This window comes from Gigantopelta aegis, chromosome 11 (assembly GCF_016097555.1).
Source record: "Gigantopelta aegis isolate Gae_Host chromosome 11, Gae_host_genome, whole genome shotgun sequence".
Taxonomy (NCBI): Eukaryota; Metazoa; Mollusca; class Gastropoda; order Neomphalida; family Peltospiridae; genus Gigantopelta; species Gigantopelta aegis.
In genome coordinates, this window is record NC_054709.1 from 7,843,643 (window position 1) to 7,862,459 (window position 18,817).

The following is an 18,817-nucleotide window of genomic DNA, read 5'->3' on the forward strand; positions in this document are numbered from 1 at the left end:
AACTAGAAAAAAAAATCAGAAAAAAAAAAAGAAAAGAAAAAAAAAAAATCACAACTTAAAGATGTTGAGGTGCATGCTAATCAAACCAACAACCTCAACACAATGTATACTGAAAGACCATCATTAAAGGGACTGTCCCGAGTTTCCTGCATTGCAAGATGTTTCCGACTAATAAAATCTTTTAACGTCTGAAAATACGCATTGAATATATTTTCTTGTTTAGAATATCAATGTCTGTATATTCAACGTGTTTCTGGTTGTCTTAGTACAAATACTAGAACGACCAGAAACACGTTTAATATCCAGCCACTAATATTTCATGCAGAAAAAATATTTTATGTGTACAGTTATTAAAGTCTCTGTTAGTCGATAACATCTTAACAATTGCAGCAAACTCAGGAATGTCCCTTTAAAAAGTGGCCTCCTTTAGATGCCAATCCAATTTCGCGCTATGCAGAGCAAAGATTTCAAAAGGAAAAAGAGCCCACCATCTCACAAGCCATAACGTCCCATTATTAGATGCATATTGCTCAGCAGGCACTGAAATTGGGACTTGTTTTTAGGATGCCACCAGAACGCTGACGGGGCGAGACGTAGCTCAGTGGTACAGCGCTCGCCTGATGCATGATCGATCTAGGATCAATTCCCGTCAGTGGGCCCATTGGGCTATTTCTCGTTCCAGCCAGTGCTCCACAACTGGTTTAACAAAGGCCATGGTATGTACTATCCTGTCTGTGGGATGGTGCATATAAAAGATCCCTTGCTGCTAATCAAAAAGAGTAGCCCATGAAGTGGCGACAATGGGTTTCCTCTGTGTGATCCTCATCCACAAGTCCATTGCTATATAACCGTAAATAAAATGTGTCGAGTGCATCGTTAAATAAAACATTTCCTTCCTTCCATCAACCAGAACTGTAAAAAATGGAGTAATCTAGATACTTTGGGCCTCCATCTCATAATCTAACCCTTCCTAACCCAAATCAGTGATTCACAGAAGCACGTAATATACTGCTGAATTCGCAGTTTATTCAGTGATAAATGCCAATTAAAAAGTTTGGTGTGATTTTCTAATGCAATTTCAGTGTACATTTATTACATGCATATACAGAGAAAACCAGTTCTGCTGCCACAAGAAAACGTTATGCACTATCTCGGCGTGCCAGTTTTGCTTAAATATCTGTACAGAAGAACCAATTACACAACAGATTATACTTGCAACACTATCCAACTACCCACCTTGCATTGTTTTGGTGAAATAACTACTATATATCGTATATACAGCTATGTACAAGTCTACTTCTTTCGCCCTCGTCACAAAATACTAAATTTATTCAAGGTATGAAAGTCTGGTTAAGTTTTTATGGAGCCTACATGACAATGCAATTTGATCTTAGCTTTGCACCTGCAAAGACACACCACAGATAAAACAGACAAGACAGACAAATGAACACAGCATATCAAATTAATTTCTGTAACAATTTCTGCCAAAAATTTGAGAATTAACATCCTTAATGAGACTTTATTCTGTGACACTTTATTTGACAAATTATTATTTCCTGTGCTGCCTAAACCCTGACAATGAGGTACAAAAACCAAACTATATGACTACTGCCTTCTCAATTCCAACTTGACCTGACAAATAATTGGCCCTTCGAAATGACTTGTTCCAAGAGTCATTTTATCATTCACAGAAATACCGCTGCACATGCCTGCCCTACGGCTACATCCTTACAAACACAAACTGACACAAGCACTACAACACGCACAGAGTCTATAGGTACCAGCCATTTAATATTGGACATTATTACCCAGACGGTTAAAAATATCTCGGTTCGTATCAAACCCACACGTCCCACTAGATGCCAAGTGGGACCCAACACACCGATGTCATAAGATGACGTCCATGTATAGGGCACACTACAACCATACTGGAACGTTAATCAAACAGGTTCATTGAATATAAACTGAAAATGATTACGGGTAATATATAGGATATTAAACTCGCTACCATTTTGTATCATGTGTATGCTCCTAGTGAAATAATGTTCATTTGTCACTCGCTAAAGCTCGTGACAACTGAAAATTATTTTACTCAGGACATAAACACGATTCAAAATGGAAGCTCGTTTAATATCCTATAAATAAATACTAGCTGCCCTCGAGCCATCAACCATTCATATCCAATATGCTGTTCTACATTTCATTTTTTAAGTCCTGGGCACCGTTTCCAATCATTCAGTTTAAAATTAATTTATAATAAAATGTCCACACACAAACATTGTGTGCCCGATTAAGACATAAACATTGTTTTAACTGCTTTATAAAAAAAAAAAAAAAAAAAATCACAGTAAAAATACAGCCCTATACCAAATATATAGCGTACCTGCAAGTAGTAAAACGTTTAAAATCTTTTAAAGCTTTCATGAAAGACATTAATTAAAATGATATACCATCATGGTGAGAAGCTTAAAACAACATAGACATCATACTCGTATTAAAAATGAAAACTTTTTTCACAATTATCAACACAATGTAAGATATACTCAATGAATAAACCTAGACTGGTTAAAACATTAAAAAAAAATATATGATCATAAAATGTGATACTGGCACCGATTTGGTAATAATTAGCAGTGGTTGAAATACAGCCAGCCCGAATGTTTTTCCCCCGTACAACATAAGATCATTATACAGATCAAGCCGGGCGATCTTTTCGACCAGCAGTATTTGTTGCCTGCCGGACAGTATTTCATCCAATTTCAATCCCTGATTAGCATTATAATTCGAAGTGTATTCTCATTTCAGTGCCATTCCATAATCATGGGAAAATATAGTAAATGTTTCTTTGCACATACCAAGAAACATCTACAACATTCAAACTGAAAAATTCGAACCCTGATTAGCATTATAATTTCAAGTGTATATATAAGAATTGTTTGTAATTGTTTGGAGAATTTATCAATGTATCACAGTCACAAATTGTATAAAATTACGTAGCATAGCGAAGCCATTTTATACTAACGTTGTGACTCTTATACATTGATAAATTCACACAAAAATGGCAAACAATTGTAATAATTACACAAAAACTATTTATTTAGGTAAAAATACACACACAAAACAAAAAAAACGTTTCTGAAGTCCTTTCCATGACGTTTTATATAATGACATCGCTTGACATAATTTTCAGAGGTTTGTCGAAGGATAAAATCATTTTCAGAGGTTTGTCGAAGGATAACATAATTTTCAGAGGTTTGTAGAAGGATAACATCATTTTCAGAGGTTTGTCGAAGGATAACATTATTTTTAGAGGTTTGTCGAAGGATAACATTATTTTTAAGCGACGTCGTCCAATCAGATTAGAGTACAACGGCGAGACGTTTGTAATTAATTTCATTTCACTGCCAATTTCATATTATAGGAAAATATATTAAAATATTTCTTTGCAATTACCAAGAACCATCTACAATATTCAAAGTGAAAAACACAACTAAAATCAAAATAGCACTTGGCTATTATTCCAAAACATTCAGCAAGTCCATGACAACATATTTAAAATTATTTCACGATTAAAAATTTGACAGGTTTTTGTAGTGAAATTTGTCATCCTTCATTAAAATCTGAATTCTGATTTGTTATAATGCATGTCTTCTTATTTTTTTATTGTCGTCGCAATTACACTTCAACTTATAATTTATTCGCATGATCTACCCTTCCATCGCACCCCCCCACCAAATTACCAAGAGTAAAACTCCTTAACAGGAAATATTTTCTTTTCAAAATCTTGATTGGTGAAATTTCTGAAAATGTATTAGGAACTACAAGTTAATGTCTTAAAATTGATTAACGATCTCTGAAATGTGTGTAGCAAATCACATGATACTGAACAAAATGTTCCCCACCCCAAATCATCAAGATAGAAACAATTTAATATATATATATATATATATATATATATATATATATATATATATATATATATATATATATATATAATCAATTAACTTGAGGAATTTTAACATTTAAATGAAAACACTGATTGCAGTATGTGTATGTACAATCAAAAGTAAAATTAAAGCAATTTGTTTCAACACTGATGCCCAGTTCGCACCTAATGTTAAAACACCTCTAACATTTTTTTTTTTTTTAAACTCTGAATTTGTGACCTGGTACAAGCAACAGTCAGAGCGAAGTTAAAACCATATTTGCTGCAAACAATCAAGCATACACAGTGAAAATGCATTTTAAAAAGGTAGTACCTGGTTTGTTTCCAACTTTTCTCAGACTACGAGACCTGAAGTTTTTAACCATTCATACAACCTCCCACCCCTTCTATCCTATAATAAGACAGGTCTGCATTTAGAGAATGAGCAGTCTAACGTCAACAACAGGGGGGTGAAAAGGTTGCTAAATGTCGAGCTGAAGAGAGAGAAAGACTGTGCTGTAAGTTCACAGAGAAGGTGCGTCTTTCGGCGGAAGTTCGCCGCTGGGGACGACGACGATCTGTGAAGGCTGAATGAGGTTACTAGTCGAGGTAGAAATATTGACGGAGCGCGCCAGCTGAGCGATGCGAGCCTGGACGCAGCCAGCCGACAATCGGGCCTCGGCATCCTGATCCCAGCACTCCTCCACCGTGGAGACGAGAAGACTCAGGCCCTGCGGATATAAACATACATTACAGACATAAAGATACATGTATATTTTTATTGAAATATAAGGCCCATTTCCATAAATGCTTATATCCAATTAAGGTTCAAGCATGCTCTCCTGGACTCGCACCTCAGCTATCTGGGCTGTCTGTCCAGGACAGTGGATTAGTTGTTAGTGGTTAATGAGAGAGAACAGAGGGTGTAGTGGCCTTACAGTTACCCATTGAGCCCTTAAGAACTCGCTCTGGGTTGGAGCCGGTATCGGGCTGCGAACCGTGTACCTACCAGCCTGTATTCTGATAGCTTAACCACTGTGCCACCAATGCCGGTCTATGCTAATCCATGTGCTTTTCCACATCTGTTTTCAAAAGCAGGTTACTATACATAATTTGACATTGGCTAATCAAAAACAAAAAAGCTTAACGTTATGACGTCACAGTGCTGAAATACTTGTGCAAGGAAAAACTGCTCATCGATCGACTTTTATTCAGCATGCGGAATTAAGTATATGAAAAAGGTATAATGTAAATGCAGGGTTCGAACGTAAGAATTTATCACCCACGACATTAAAAAATAAATTGCCGTCGGTGAAAGGACCCACCGCCGGCAATTTTGAGTATGCCGATGGCATTTTTTTTAAACTGACTTTTGCAGTAAATAAACTTGACTGAAAGGTTATTTTTCTGTATGTAGGCTACATGTCGTCAAATTTCTCAAATTTATGTCAATAAACTTCAATAAACAAGAATTTATTATAAATGGAATCATGCACAGAGTATACACATGACTAAATATAGTTCCGTTGCGTGGTACAAACTAAACACCAATTAACTCCAAACATCCGTGTTAAATACTGGCAGATAATGTTCATACACGTTTACTCTCGAGTGCCAAATAAACGTACACCTACGTTTATTAAATTTGTGAAAAAAAATTGATGTCTACGCTTATTCAGCACCCTACGTTTAATTACATCTAAAAAAAAAATGTAACCCCCTAGGCTAATTCAGCATCCAACACTTATTACAATTCTTAATTTATCAAATGCTTACTTATAGCCTCTATTAGGGGTACCGATAACACATTTATTTATTAAAATACATACATTGTTTTTCTGCTTAATTGATCATTTGAACCATTAAGGCACAACAAAGTATGTTACTCTACGACAAAATGTAAACACACGTTTCCAAACATTGTTGGCCACCATTTTGTTTTTATCGCTCTGCTCGGTTCAGTTTTATTCGGTTGGGTAAATTCCTAGGATGTGTTCGATTGAGTACTCGCCTGTAAATTGATGCAACAGTTCATGCAAGCACTTTATATAAATTAATCAATTACACTTCATCTTTTCACCAAACATTGAAGACTGGGGTACCGAATTCTTAAAGGTAAGCTATGTTAAGTAGAGTAGATAAAGTACAGTTCCTTTAGGATAAGGGGAACTGGCCCAAACTTTATCTACATTCTTTCCTCTTTTTATATATATTTTTTTACATTACAAATTCCACTCATTTTAATTACAAATTCCACTCAACCTTTTTATTTTCACTTGCAAATAGAGTTTATTAGAAATTAGCGAGAAAAATTAGGCAGAGTTACATCCCCTAACCGCGTTCCAGTTCCAGCGCGTTCCGCTAACAGCTGGCATGGCCGATGACCACAGTTGTTTGTGAATCTTCAGCTGAGATTTATGCATGCCAGCCCCTGGCATCATAAGTGTCCCTACCTATGCTTTAAAAATAAAGGATGATACAGGTAAAAATTAAGTTGATGAAATTACGTTTTGTTATAATTGACCATGTGTTAAATATAGGAGATGAATCTAGCGAGCTGTCATCCAACCTGATTGTTTTGGTTTTCTTGCACTGAACTTTTGGAATTTTTTTTCAAAGCTGCAATCTCACCTCAAATTAATTATCATAATTTCATTTAAATGTACAAACACCCTTACAGTTTTAATTAATTGTGTGTGACAGTGACAGTTGTAACAGTTAGATAACAGAAACATATGTTTATAGTGAACACATTTTTTCATACTATGGAATTTACTACAAGTTATTTATTTTTGAGCCGCTTGTTTTCTAAATTACATGTACACATGTACACACAACAATAGTATATTTTTGTTATTTCCAAAACATTTATTTTAATTTTTATATCAAACCAAATTGTTTTCATTACTAGTAAATTTTTACAGTTTAGCTAAACTTCCAGACCATATGCTAATTCCGCACTCTACTCTTATTGTTTGTTTTTTTAATTTCCACACCCTATGCTAATTCCGCACCCTACTTTTAACTGATTTTAGAAAATTTTCCAGACCCTATGCTTATTCAGCCCCTATGTTTATTAGGCACTCAAGAGTATACATTTTGCCGTTGGTTAACAGCTATACCGATGGCAGTAATTTTTATCCGGCGGCACAAAAGTGCCATCGGTGACGCCCCCAACTGACGGCAGTTTATATGTCACTGACGGCAATTGCCATCGTTGCCGCCGTCAAGTTCGAGCCCTGTAAATGCACTATACTGATAAACTCAGGGATGGAAATCTATGAATGAAAAGCAGGTCTACAGGGCTGCACTGGGTGAGCAGAAAACTTCGCCAAATCGTCTATCAAAACTTCAACAATTGCAGAAACCCTGTTATTTTCTAACAAAAATATCACTATTATATGAAATTATTTCGCCAAATTAAAATTAAATTGTTTTTAAAATTCGCAATTGGCAAATTTGGCAAGATCCAGAGCTAGACCTGTATCTAAGTCAATTCGTGATCAAATGAATCTTTCTAACAACCGGGGTCGGCCTACAGAAAAAACTACATGTCTGTTACTGAATGCATCTTACTGTAACTGTTTTACAATGGTTCTTAATCCGCAAATTATATACAGGATAATAAATGAGTTGCCAGTTATTATTAAATTTATGTCCTGAGTGAAATAATTTTCAGTTGTCACAAGCTTTAGCGAGTGACAAATGAAAATTATTTCACGAGGGACATAAATTTAGAAAATTTGTTTCTTATTTTCATTATTATTCATACTTACCTAGTACTAGCACAACAACAATGCTATACGACCCTGAGTTATAACCTCCACTGCAGAATTATCTCCCCTTGCCGGATGTATAACCTACACCCGCGCATGGGTAGACCGTATATCCTCGTTATCGATTCAAAGTCTGGAATGAATGAAACAAAAAAGACCTCCCTCGGTGCGGGTGGGAGGTAATGGTTGTTGTGCTAGTACTAGGTAAGTATGAATAATAATGAAAATTAGAAACAAATTTTCTAATGGTCTTATTCAACTTACCGTACTAGCACAACAACAATGCTATAACAGACGTGATATAACACTGTTAAAGCACGAGAATTTAACATTAAAGGGAGGAGGTAAGAAAACAAGGACGACTTACCCATTCAACCAGTAGTGTTCGTCTCAAGTAATGATACAGTGAAAAAGCAACCCACATCATACGAGGTATAAAATGTCAAAGTGACTTTTAAATTGAAGAACTACAACCCCAATTAAAAGTAAACCAAGTTAACAAGGTGAGGAAACCCACACACCAAGTAATGGTAAAAGACACTTGACTGCCCCAGATAGTCAACCATCCACCCCCCACTCTCCAAACAGGAGGTGGAGAACTATCTCCCAGAAAGACTGCCGGTAGCGACCGGACGAAATAAGGGTCGCCCCCCTACTCGTGGCCCTGCGCACCGAAATGACTTGCTGCCCTGCAATGACTGATTGAATCCGCCAAGTTCCGTCCGGACCAACAGCCATATCACGGAAATAAAACCGGTCAAACGTGTGTCGACCTTTCCAAAACCCCACACTCATGACCTTGAAAATGTCCAAAGAATCATGGAAATTAAGGGAAGCAGAAATCGCCCGAATCTCATGAGATCGAACGGAGAAATTCTGCAGAACATGATACACCCACCTTCTCATATGCCAGTTTGATGGTAGCAGCAATCCATCTCGACAAAGCATTCTTCGTAATGTCTCCTGGTTGGCGAGTGAAAGAGATAAAGAGTCTCTTCGTGTTTTGCCGGAGATTTCTAGTACGCTCCAAATAGAATTTCAAAGCCCGCACCGGACAAAGAAGTCTATCAGAATTATCTGCAGAAAGCGTACGAGATAAACATTGAATGATGGCCGGAGGAAACTCTTCCCCTGGCACCTGGTTCTTAGCCACGAAAACAGGATCATTACGTAACGCAACTGACCCGTCCGTATTGTAATCCACCAAATCATGCAAAAAAGCATGAATCTCACTAATACAACGGCAAGCCGCTAGTGAGACCAGAAACAAAGTTTTCCACATCAAATGACGAAGACTGGCGAATTTCAAAGGCTCGTAGGGCTTGCCTTTGAGTGCATGAAGAACCAGAAAAACATTCCATTTAGGCAAAATGGAAGGCTTCTCAACCGTGTTTTGCAACGACTTAAGCAAGTCATACAACACGAGATTCGTTGAGAAATCTTGACGTCCACACTGCCTCAGAGTAGTGAAAATGGACAACCAGTGACTTCTCACTTCAGCTGTCTTTCTTGGACAAGAGCCAGAAAGTACTCAGCTAAGTAATTAACAGTAGGCGACAAGGGATCCACGTCCCTCTCAGTCGCCCAACAAACCCAAGCGCGCCAGTGACACTGGTAGACCCTCTCTGTAGACTGACGCTTCGAAGAGGAGACGAGCTCAGCAACCTGTTTAGAAAAGCCTCGGTTTCGGAGGGAAACCCCGACAACCGCCATGCGTGAAGTCGGAAAACTTCCGGCTTCGGATGCCACTCTGTCCGATGCAGTCTCTGACTAAGCAGATCGGGTATTAACGGCAACCGCACCGGCTCCTGCACTAAAAGTGACAGGAGCGGAGGAAACCAGGCTTGAGCTGCCCAACTCGGGACTACGAGCGTGATACGACAAGGTTGCTGTCTGATCTTTGCTAGAACCGTGCCAAGCAGAACTGGAGGGGAAAAGGTGTAAAAATCCAGTCCCGTCCAGTCCATGCTCAACGCATCGTACTCCAGTGCCAGTGGGTCTGGTACCGGCGATACAAACACTGGCAACTGATTGTTCAGGCGAGTGGCAAACATATCGAGTTGAGGACTCCCCCACAACTGAAGAACTCGATAAGCCACCGTCCGGTGCAACATCCACTCAGTCTGAACCGGGGAACGATGACTCAAAGCATCCGCCAAGACGTTCACGGACGAAGGAATGTGTTTGGCCGATAACACCACTCCCCAATCGTCGCACCATTCCAGAATCTCCAAAGCCGCAAGACTCATTGACAGGGATTTGGTGCCTCCCCACCGATTGAGGTACGGAACAACCGACGTGTTGTCCGACCTCAACAAAATTCGACGATGTCGAATAAGTCCTGAAATGGAGACAAGCACGACGCACTGCTTCCATCTCCAGGTTGATGTGACCACTCCTCTCTGAAGGAGTCCACACCCCTGACAGATGTTAATCCAAAAGGTGTGCACCGAACCCCTCGAGGGAAGCATCGGTAAACAGGACCAACTCTGGAGAAAGTGGGTGTAAAGGAACGGCCTAGGACATACACTTGTCCACTAGACACTCTTGGATCGGAAGAATGAACCAAGGCCCCAATGGTATCACCAAATCCCAGCTGAGACCATCCCACACCCGGGACAAATGCCATTGAAGCGGTCTCTTGAACCGTCTGAACCGCACATTCAGCGCCGCCAGCGATTCGAGATGGCCTATCAACACATGGAGCGTGCACACTGACGCACTTTGCTCCACCAGAAGACGTTGCGCCAACGTCGTGAAATTATGAAGTCGTGAATCCGTCGGAAGAATGGACGCCTCCACAAGGTTGAAAACCACCCCGAGATAAGTGAAAACCTGCGTTGGCACTAATTCCGACTTGACCCAATTGGGAATAAACCCCAATCAGAGAATCATGTCGATCATGAACTCCACACCCACGAGACATGCTGTCTGTGACGCCGCCGGAATTAACCAAATGAACCAAACAGATGTACACGCCCCACCACTGCCTTTACTACCAGAGTAAAGACGTGAGGGCTTGTGGCCAATCCGAACGGCAGAACTTGAAACTCGTAAGCTCTGCCGTCGTAGAGGAACCGCAAGTATTTCCAAAAATCCCGATGGATTGGAATATGCAGGTAAGCGTCCTTCAAATCGATGGAAGCCGCCCATTTAGAATTGGTCCCCACTCGCCATTCTTCTTCTGGGCGAAGAACAGATGGGAATAAAAAGTGCCCAAATCTACCTCCTGGATGGCTTTCTTGTCGAGAAACTCGACAACCATCTTCTCCACCAGTACTCGTTTGTCGACAGACGGTACTGCAGGTAACCGGGGGGAGGACATCAGTGGAGGGGGTGATGAAAACGAAATTCTGTATCCGTTGCGGACAACCGACAAAACCCATGGGTCCAGATCTGGCAGTTCGCACCAACTTTGAACAAAATGGCTCAATCTGCCCCCCACAGGAAGATCTTCTAACGGAACCTCCGTAAGTAGATGTCGATTGTCCACGCACCCTCATCCCGGCTGCTTCCCACCCCTGGGCGCCTTGCTCCGAGCGGAACCACGAAAACGTGGCGGCTTCCCCCGAAACCGTCCCTGTTTTGATGAACCACGGGCATTACCCGACTGCACACCCGAATCAGACACCACAGGGATCTGATACCTGTCAAGAAAAGTCGATTTCTTAACAGGTGGAGGCTTAAAAGTAAACGTCGCCTGGCGCTTACAAGCATTTCGGGACTGAGCTTCTTGGTCCATGACCAAGTTAAAATTGGTCCCAAAAAGTAAGGTTTCCCTTACTGAGCTACTACGAAAGTAGGTTTTAACCACACCCGTCGCTCTCAGTCCCGCCAGGTAGTGATCCCGACGCAGAAGTAGAAACACGCCCAAATAGTAACGTACCTAAATGGTTATTGACTTGAAAAAGAAGTTTAGATAACCTCTCCAAAGTCTCTAAATCCGTGAGTGGCACACTGACATTAGGAGATGGGTGGCAGTCTGCCTTCACCCTAGCGGAAACGACCGCTGGATGTGAAAGGAAGGAAGCTCCCAATGTCTTATACGAAGACGTGGACAAAACCTTCGCCGCAGACAACAGTTTCCTGGTAGCTAACGCTGCCGGAAACTCTTCCACCACCGCCCCCAAAATACGATCGGTACCCACAATCAAAGCATCAATCTCCGCAAGAGATTCATGCGCCTCGTGCGCTAACGACAAGCCGAAATCCTGCCGCGGAGCGTCCGTCGCTAAACGAAACACCCTTGTAAGACTGAACAGCCGCCTCCGACGGAATTGCATTCGCGCACACCAGTCGGACCTGTTCCCATACAAAACCAAGAACCGCCTGGTAATCATAATCGCCGTCTGGCGTACCATCGGCCAAATTGGGAATCTCATCGAGCACCGAACCTGGTGCTGACCCTTCCCCTGAACCACAAACTGATTCGGAGGGAAAATCCACTTCCGAAGAAGAATTTTTTTCAAACGACGTGCCATGCACCGACAGTAATGGAAACGAACCTGCATGGGCAGGACGATGCGGACCGGCCGAATCTGCAAACTGGTCCAACCTCGCTTGAAACCCCGGCGGTGGAGGGACTGGTGGAGGCGATTCCCCTAGCCAGGCCATGAAATTCTCAAAAAGAGAAACATAGTCGCCCCCCCCCCCCCCCCCGAGGACCCTGGACGAAAGGTTCCGCCCACACAGTCGAGGGACAACGCCTGGAACCTCTACCCCGATCTCTGACAGGTCCGGATTGACCATCGGTGTAGACAGAGGCGCACCCAAGAAAGCTGCAGTTTCCCTGATCCCTGCCGAAGCAGACAACGGGACTGGTGGCGTCGGTTGAACCGGACCGTCAGGAAATACATACACGTATGAATCCTGCGCCGAATTCTGAACCCAACATACCACGTGTGGATTAGCCAACCCAGTTGACGTAGCCACGTGCGAACGATCTAAAAGTTGATGACGCTGTACAGGCGCCCCAACAACAGAAGGGACGCCCACTGGCGTCGCACCCGAAACAATGCCACCCGGCTCCGTGACCGAGACAACGTTGTGAGACTTCGCCAAGTGGCTTGATCACCGAAGTAGCGCCAAAAGACGCGTTGGCCGAAACAGCGCCCTCGGACGCCACGACCAACCCTGCACCAGAAATCTGGTGAGACAAACAGCGCCGCAAAGCGGACTTCATCCTAGAGCCAATTGACCCCTCCACAGAAGGACCGATAACCCTGCCCCCATCAGCAAGATGGGAGTCGGAACTGAGAGACACAGTCGTTCCTGCCATGACTGCACTCCCTCCGACTGATGCCCTCGTTACAACCTAACAGGCGGCGCCTCCACCGACGGAGGCAAAAGCAAATCCCCAGGTGGAACAGAGCCCGACCTGGAAGAAACGGCGCTTCGGGTTTACTGGTATCACCATGAAGATGGCGAACAGACGAGGAGGCACCCTTGCGCCTACCACTTGTCCGCGAGCTCTTTGAACTGGACACCAGCTTGCCGACCGACGGCAAATCGGTATGGAGCACGACCCCGGAGGTTGCCACTGTGCTCCGCCCGTCCCATTCACGTCTAATCATCCTCTTAAACTTGGTGTCTTTTGACAGCTTCTTAGCCTTCCCCCAATTTACACAGATATGACACTGGTGTTCAAAACAACAAGAACGACATAACAAATGCTGATCAAACTGGGGCAGTCGTTTAAGACAACCCCCCTTGGCACACACAACCAACCGGTTGGAGCCCGAGGAAGCATTGTCAGACATTAACCCCCTGTGTAAATCACCCAAAAGACCTCGTATGACAGAGTAAAACAAAATTACAAATTAATAAACAATTTAACAATGTGACAAATTTTTTTACTACAGAACTCGAACACGACTGCAATGGAGGACTGCAGAATCAAAAACGAGGATATACGGTTTACCCATGCGCGGGTGTAGGTTATACATCCGGCAAGGAAAAATAATTCTGCAGTGGAGGTTATAACTCAGGGTCGTATAGCATTGTTGTTGTGCTAGTACGGTAAGTTGAATAAGACTATTGATAATAACTGGTACCGAGTTTGTTATTCTATTTATTACCTCAGCTATTTTTTCTCTAAAAGCCTTTATTTTCGACGCACATGCACGAAGGCCAACCTGTATAGGAACGATGTAAACCACTTTATGCACTGTTCTGAGAATTGCTATAACTTTGTAATTTAATCACGTTCATAGATAATTTTCAAAAACAAAAGTTCTCTTTATTCTGCTATAAAATCTATAAGGAATTGCATTAAAATGACATTTTATTATACATTTAACACCAAAAACAGAGAGCCGTACACGCACTCTTTAAACTACATGACATCATTTTGTGTGTTTGCCATATTGTGATGACGTCATATTTAGTACTGACAAGGTCATTGGTTTGTAAGCGTCAAATTGTCCAATAGTATTGTTCGTTAGACCAATGCAGAATATTTCTCACTGAGAAAATATGGAAAATATTTTCCCTGTTATGAGTGACCGCTGGGGTAATAAACTTTTATATGTTGGAATAAAAGAAAAAGCCACAGAAATGAGGAATTAAGTTTTTAGTTTCTGTATTCCAAGATTACGTCCAACTTTTAGTGTAATTGCCAGAAATCGCCCGCTTTTCAACTGTACTCTGTAGACCTATAATTTGTGATAAAGATAAAACATATACGCTTGCCAAATAAAACATAATTTGTTAGTAGAAACTTTGTCATCCAGTTATGTTTATCTGTTGCAAAAGGTATTACTGTTTTTCATTAGCGTATCATAGTGGATTTTTTTCAACTGAGCGTAGCAATTTGGGCATGAGCATAACAAACGTCGACTAAGCGTAGCAAACTATGCCCAAAGCATAGCAGTTGGCAGCTCTGAGGATGTTTGTGATTGCTCAAAATGAAACTGCACTGAATTTTTTTACTTGTCCACCGGACAACCACCGAGGCACATTTTGCTTGTCTGAATCGATTTTCATTTGTCGGGACAAACGGACAAGTGCTTATTTCGAACACTGATTAGACTACTACTCACAGGGTGCAGAAGCCAGTGGTCTTTAATTGCAGGTCTGACTTTGCGCACGACCACCAAATCCTGCATCTGTTCAAGCGTCGGGTGCAGGCCAATCTCCTCTTCAAACGGAAGCTGGTACTCCTCCGCTAGAAACACACAATAAACCACAATCAACAAGAAGAACATCAGGTTGCCCATTAATTTAGAAATAAACTGTGGTGTAGCATTCACGATTAATCTAGTTTTATTTTGTGAGAAATGGACAGTCCTTGACTGACATGCACTCGTTAAAAAAATATCCCAGAAGCGGCTTTTACTGTCCACCTAAAATATGTTAACAGCACACCTCCCGCTGACTGTTTGAAAAGAAGCTTCTTCAACTCCAGTCAGTGCACTATGACTGGTATAGCAAAGGCTGTGGTATGTGCTATCCTGTCTGTAGGATGGTGCATATAAAAGATCCATGGCTACTAATGAAAAATATAACAGACTATTTGTCAAAATTACCAAATATTTGACATCAAACAGTCAATGCTTAATAAAGCAATGTATTCTAGTGGCGTCGTTAAACAAAACAAACTTTAACTGGGAATTTCAGCATCCTTTTACAAGCAAAATGAGAAATTTTGGTTTCATTTAAAAAACATCTTATTATGAGTTGTACTATACATATACTCTTCAAAAGAAGAAACGCAAAACCACATTGTCGTAACATTTGGAGAATTGATTTAATTATTGAATGGTGAGTCCGATAATTACCAAATGTTGCAGGATTGTTCACAATTCACTCTAGTCCATTGTGAGTAAGTGATAGGACACACCACCAAGGTCAAGGTCATCTGGAGTCAATACTGGGTGTGGCCTCCGCGTGTGTTGACAACTGCCTGGCACCGCCTGCCCATTGAAGCAACCAGAGTACGGATGGCGTCCCGGGGGATGGTGGCCCACTCGGCCTGCAAGGCTGCTGCCAGCTCGGGCAGGGTCTGGGGCTGTGGTTGTCGCTGTCGGTCCAACTCGTCCCATAGATGCTCAATTGGGTTCAAATCTGGTATATCGATGGCCAAGGAAGGACATTATTGTTGTTGTTCTGTAGAAAAGCCGTTGTGAGATGTGCTGTGTGAGGCCTGGCGTTGTCATGTTGGAACACTGCGTTGGCGTTGGCCATAACTGGAACGATGTGTGGCCGGAGGATCTGGTCAATGTAGCCCTGTGCATTCAGGTTGCCCTGCACGTGGACCAGGTCAGTTCTGCCAGTGTGTGAGATGGCTGCCCACACCATGACACTACCCCCGCCGAATCTGTCCACTTCCTGCACGCAGTTTGCCGCATAACGTTCACCACGACGCCTATACATGCGACATCTTCCATCATGACGTCGGAGCAGAAATCGGGACTCGTCACTGAACCACACCTGTCTCCATCGCAGTTGAGGCCATTGTCGATGAATCTGGCACCACTGCAGTCGGAGTCGACGGTGTTGTGGTGTTAAGATGACACCTCGAACTGGACGTCTGGCACGAATTCCTACCTCACGTAGGCGGTTCCGTACGGTCTGGTCGGATATCCTGCGCAAACCTGGTATTGCTGCGGCTGTGGAGGTGGCAGTAGTCAATCGTTCCCGAAGGTGGCGTACCCGGATGTAGCGGTCCTGCCAGGGGCTAGTGACCCGTGGTCGACCGGATCTAGGGAGGTCACGTGTTGATCCATGTTGCTGGTAACGGTCCCACAGTCTGGAGATGGTGCTTGGGAACACATGGAATGCCCTGGCAACGGCCGTTCTGGATTCGCCTGCGTCTAGTCGGCCGATGGCATTGTTTCTCTGCGGTTCACCGAGACGTGGCATGTCCTGGATTGTCAACTGTCGGCCAGATACAGAGGCCAGGCAAGCGAACACCCTGCACTTTTATACTGTCGGTGTTCATGTTGCATGTGCAGACAACGCACGTGCAGTGGTGACATGGTTTGCACGTGGCTGCGTTTTTGCGAATATTCACATTTTGGAACTTTATTGTACAGTAGCTGCGTTTTATCGAATGTAACCGTGGGAATGTGTTTGGGACATGCAATGACCTTATATTCACAAAGCATGAACCGGTAGGAAACATAAAATCGGAGTTATAACCCATTTGTACCCTTTTGCGTTTCTTTTTTTGAAGAGTATATATGTATGTACTTTTATTTGTTCAAATTAATACAATTATTTTGCATTATGCAACATAATAGGAGGGAAGATGTGCTTGCCAAGAGTTATGTATAGTTTTTACTTCTTTTTTTTTTAGAAAACTTGGGAGTGTTTTCTCTTTTATAGATACATCACCTGTCACTAGTGCATATTCCCCTAATGATGGTAGTCTGGTTCGAACATCCCAACAGCCAATGGGATGGCCTAAAATTCTTCTATTGTTTGTTGAAAAGAAATATCTTTATAATAATAAAATGGGAATTATAAATTTACATTCAGACTGGGATTTGTTTCACACCAAAATCAGGAATAAAAAACAACATAGGCCTTTGGAAATGGTGGGAAAAGGTGCCGATTATCGGAGTCTAGTAACATAGCTGGTAAAGTTCCGATGTCGGGCCAGGGGTGGAATATTAAAGTTTACCTTTCAAAGCAGAGCAGCGTGTCATGATCTCCCACAGGACTAGCCCGCAAGCGTACATATCAATCCTGAGAAACGCATCACGGTTGAAACATATAGCACCCTCCAGGATCTCGGGGGCCATGTATCTCCGCGTGCCAACCTAAAAGACAAGACAGACAATCAGCGCCTGTACGCACCACAGACATCCTTCCGACAAACACCAGCCCTCTACACCGCGACAGATCTGGTCACATATGCAACCATTTCATTCATTTGGTGACTAAAACATCTCACACCATAGTTGCTGTAAGTACTCACATGCTCGCCAAATGAGAGTTAAAAAATGCAACTATCAGTCCGACGGTCTATCTGTCTTTTTGATTTTGCTTGCCATGTGATGTTGATCACTTAACAAATGTTGTTAATAATATTTTGTCAATATATCTATATATCTATCATTTGAAGTGGATACACTGCATATTATAGTAGTGTTAATAATATATTGTTCTATAGACTGGCGGACGAGTAGAACTTCTGGCAGGCCACTAAATTTTAATTAGTCCTGGTCGGGTGGGCTTGTGAAACATTTTCCATTTCTGCACCCCTGCATACTATTAGACCCAGTGATTTTCCGCGATCGCGGAAAGTGGACGGAATTCACAGAATTTCCATTGTGAAATGGAATTACGATTTTTAGCGAAGTTAAAAAAATTAATACCATTTTACTATTGCCACACTGTAAAACTGACGATTTACCAGTGTGCAGTACTATTGGCAAACGTGTAGTGTCGTATTTACAGGGGCTACATTCAGCCAGACCGAGTGGAAAAACATCCGCTAAACTGGATTATACGCTTCACGGTAAACCAAATGGCCACGTTGGGAACCAAATACTTCGTGAACGTTAGCGAAACGTTTGCTGGCTAAACATGGTACTGGTTTATTGCTTAGTCGGTTGCGCCTACGCAGACGGGACAGGTGGGTTTTTTCAGGAGTAAGCCAGAGGTTTGTCGCTAACACTCGTCTTGGAAGACTGATTTTTACGCTACACATTAAACCGAATGACCACTTCTGGAACCAGTCAAAAAATGTTTGCAAACCTTTAGCAAAAAAAGGCTGGCTGAACGTTGCAATGTTACTTTATTTCTGCTGTGTCATGTGCCTACTTCACATTGCAAACAACGTTAGATTGCCAAAGTGGTGATAAAAGTAAATGTTTACGTACTGTTAACACTAAGCCCTGTTGAATAAAACAGTGCACTCAATTGTTGGACAAATATGAATTATGTAGTTGTTATAATTGTAACCTTTGCTCCGATTTTTCCCTACTAATATGAAGGCCTACTTTGATTTAACAACAAATAGCAATGCATGTCGATGCCAGTCAATTTTCGGACCCTTGTTTTGGTTTCGTACAAAGTAAATAAAACAGACCCAACGGTAATTTTTTTTAATATTATATATTTGACAAAAGGTACTTTTTATTTTTTTCATCTTTTAAAAAATAAAAAA

At 41.9% G+C, this 18,817-nt stretch overlaps 1 protein-coding gene across 1 annotated transcript in view; it reads right to left on the minus strand.

The window, feature by feature from the left end:
* Positions 1-293: 293 nt before the first annotated feature.
* Positions 294-18,817, minus strand: part of LOC121385400 (activin receptor type-2B-like) — a 35,612-nt gene continuing 17,088 nt past the window's right edge. The window contains 3 exon segments of the mRNA XM_041516070.1: positions 294-4,656; positions 14,742-14,866; positions 17,327-17,465. Of these exon segments, the coding sequence (XP_041372004.1) occupies positions 4,450-4,656; positions 14,742-14,866; positions 17,327-17,465 (471 nt within the window). The 3' untranslated portion in view covers positions 294-4,449.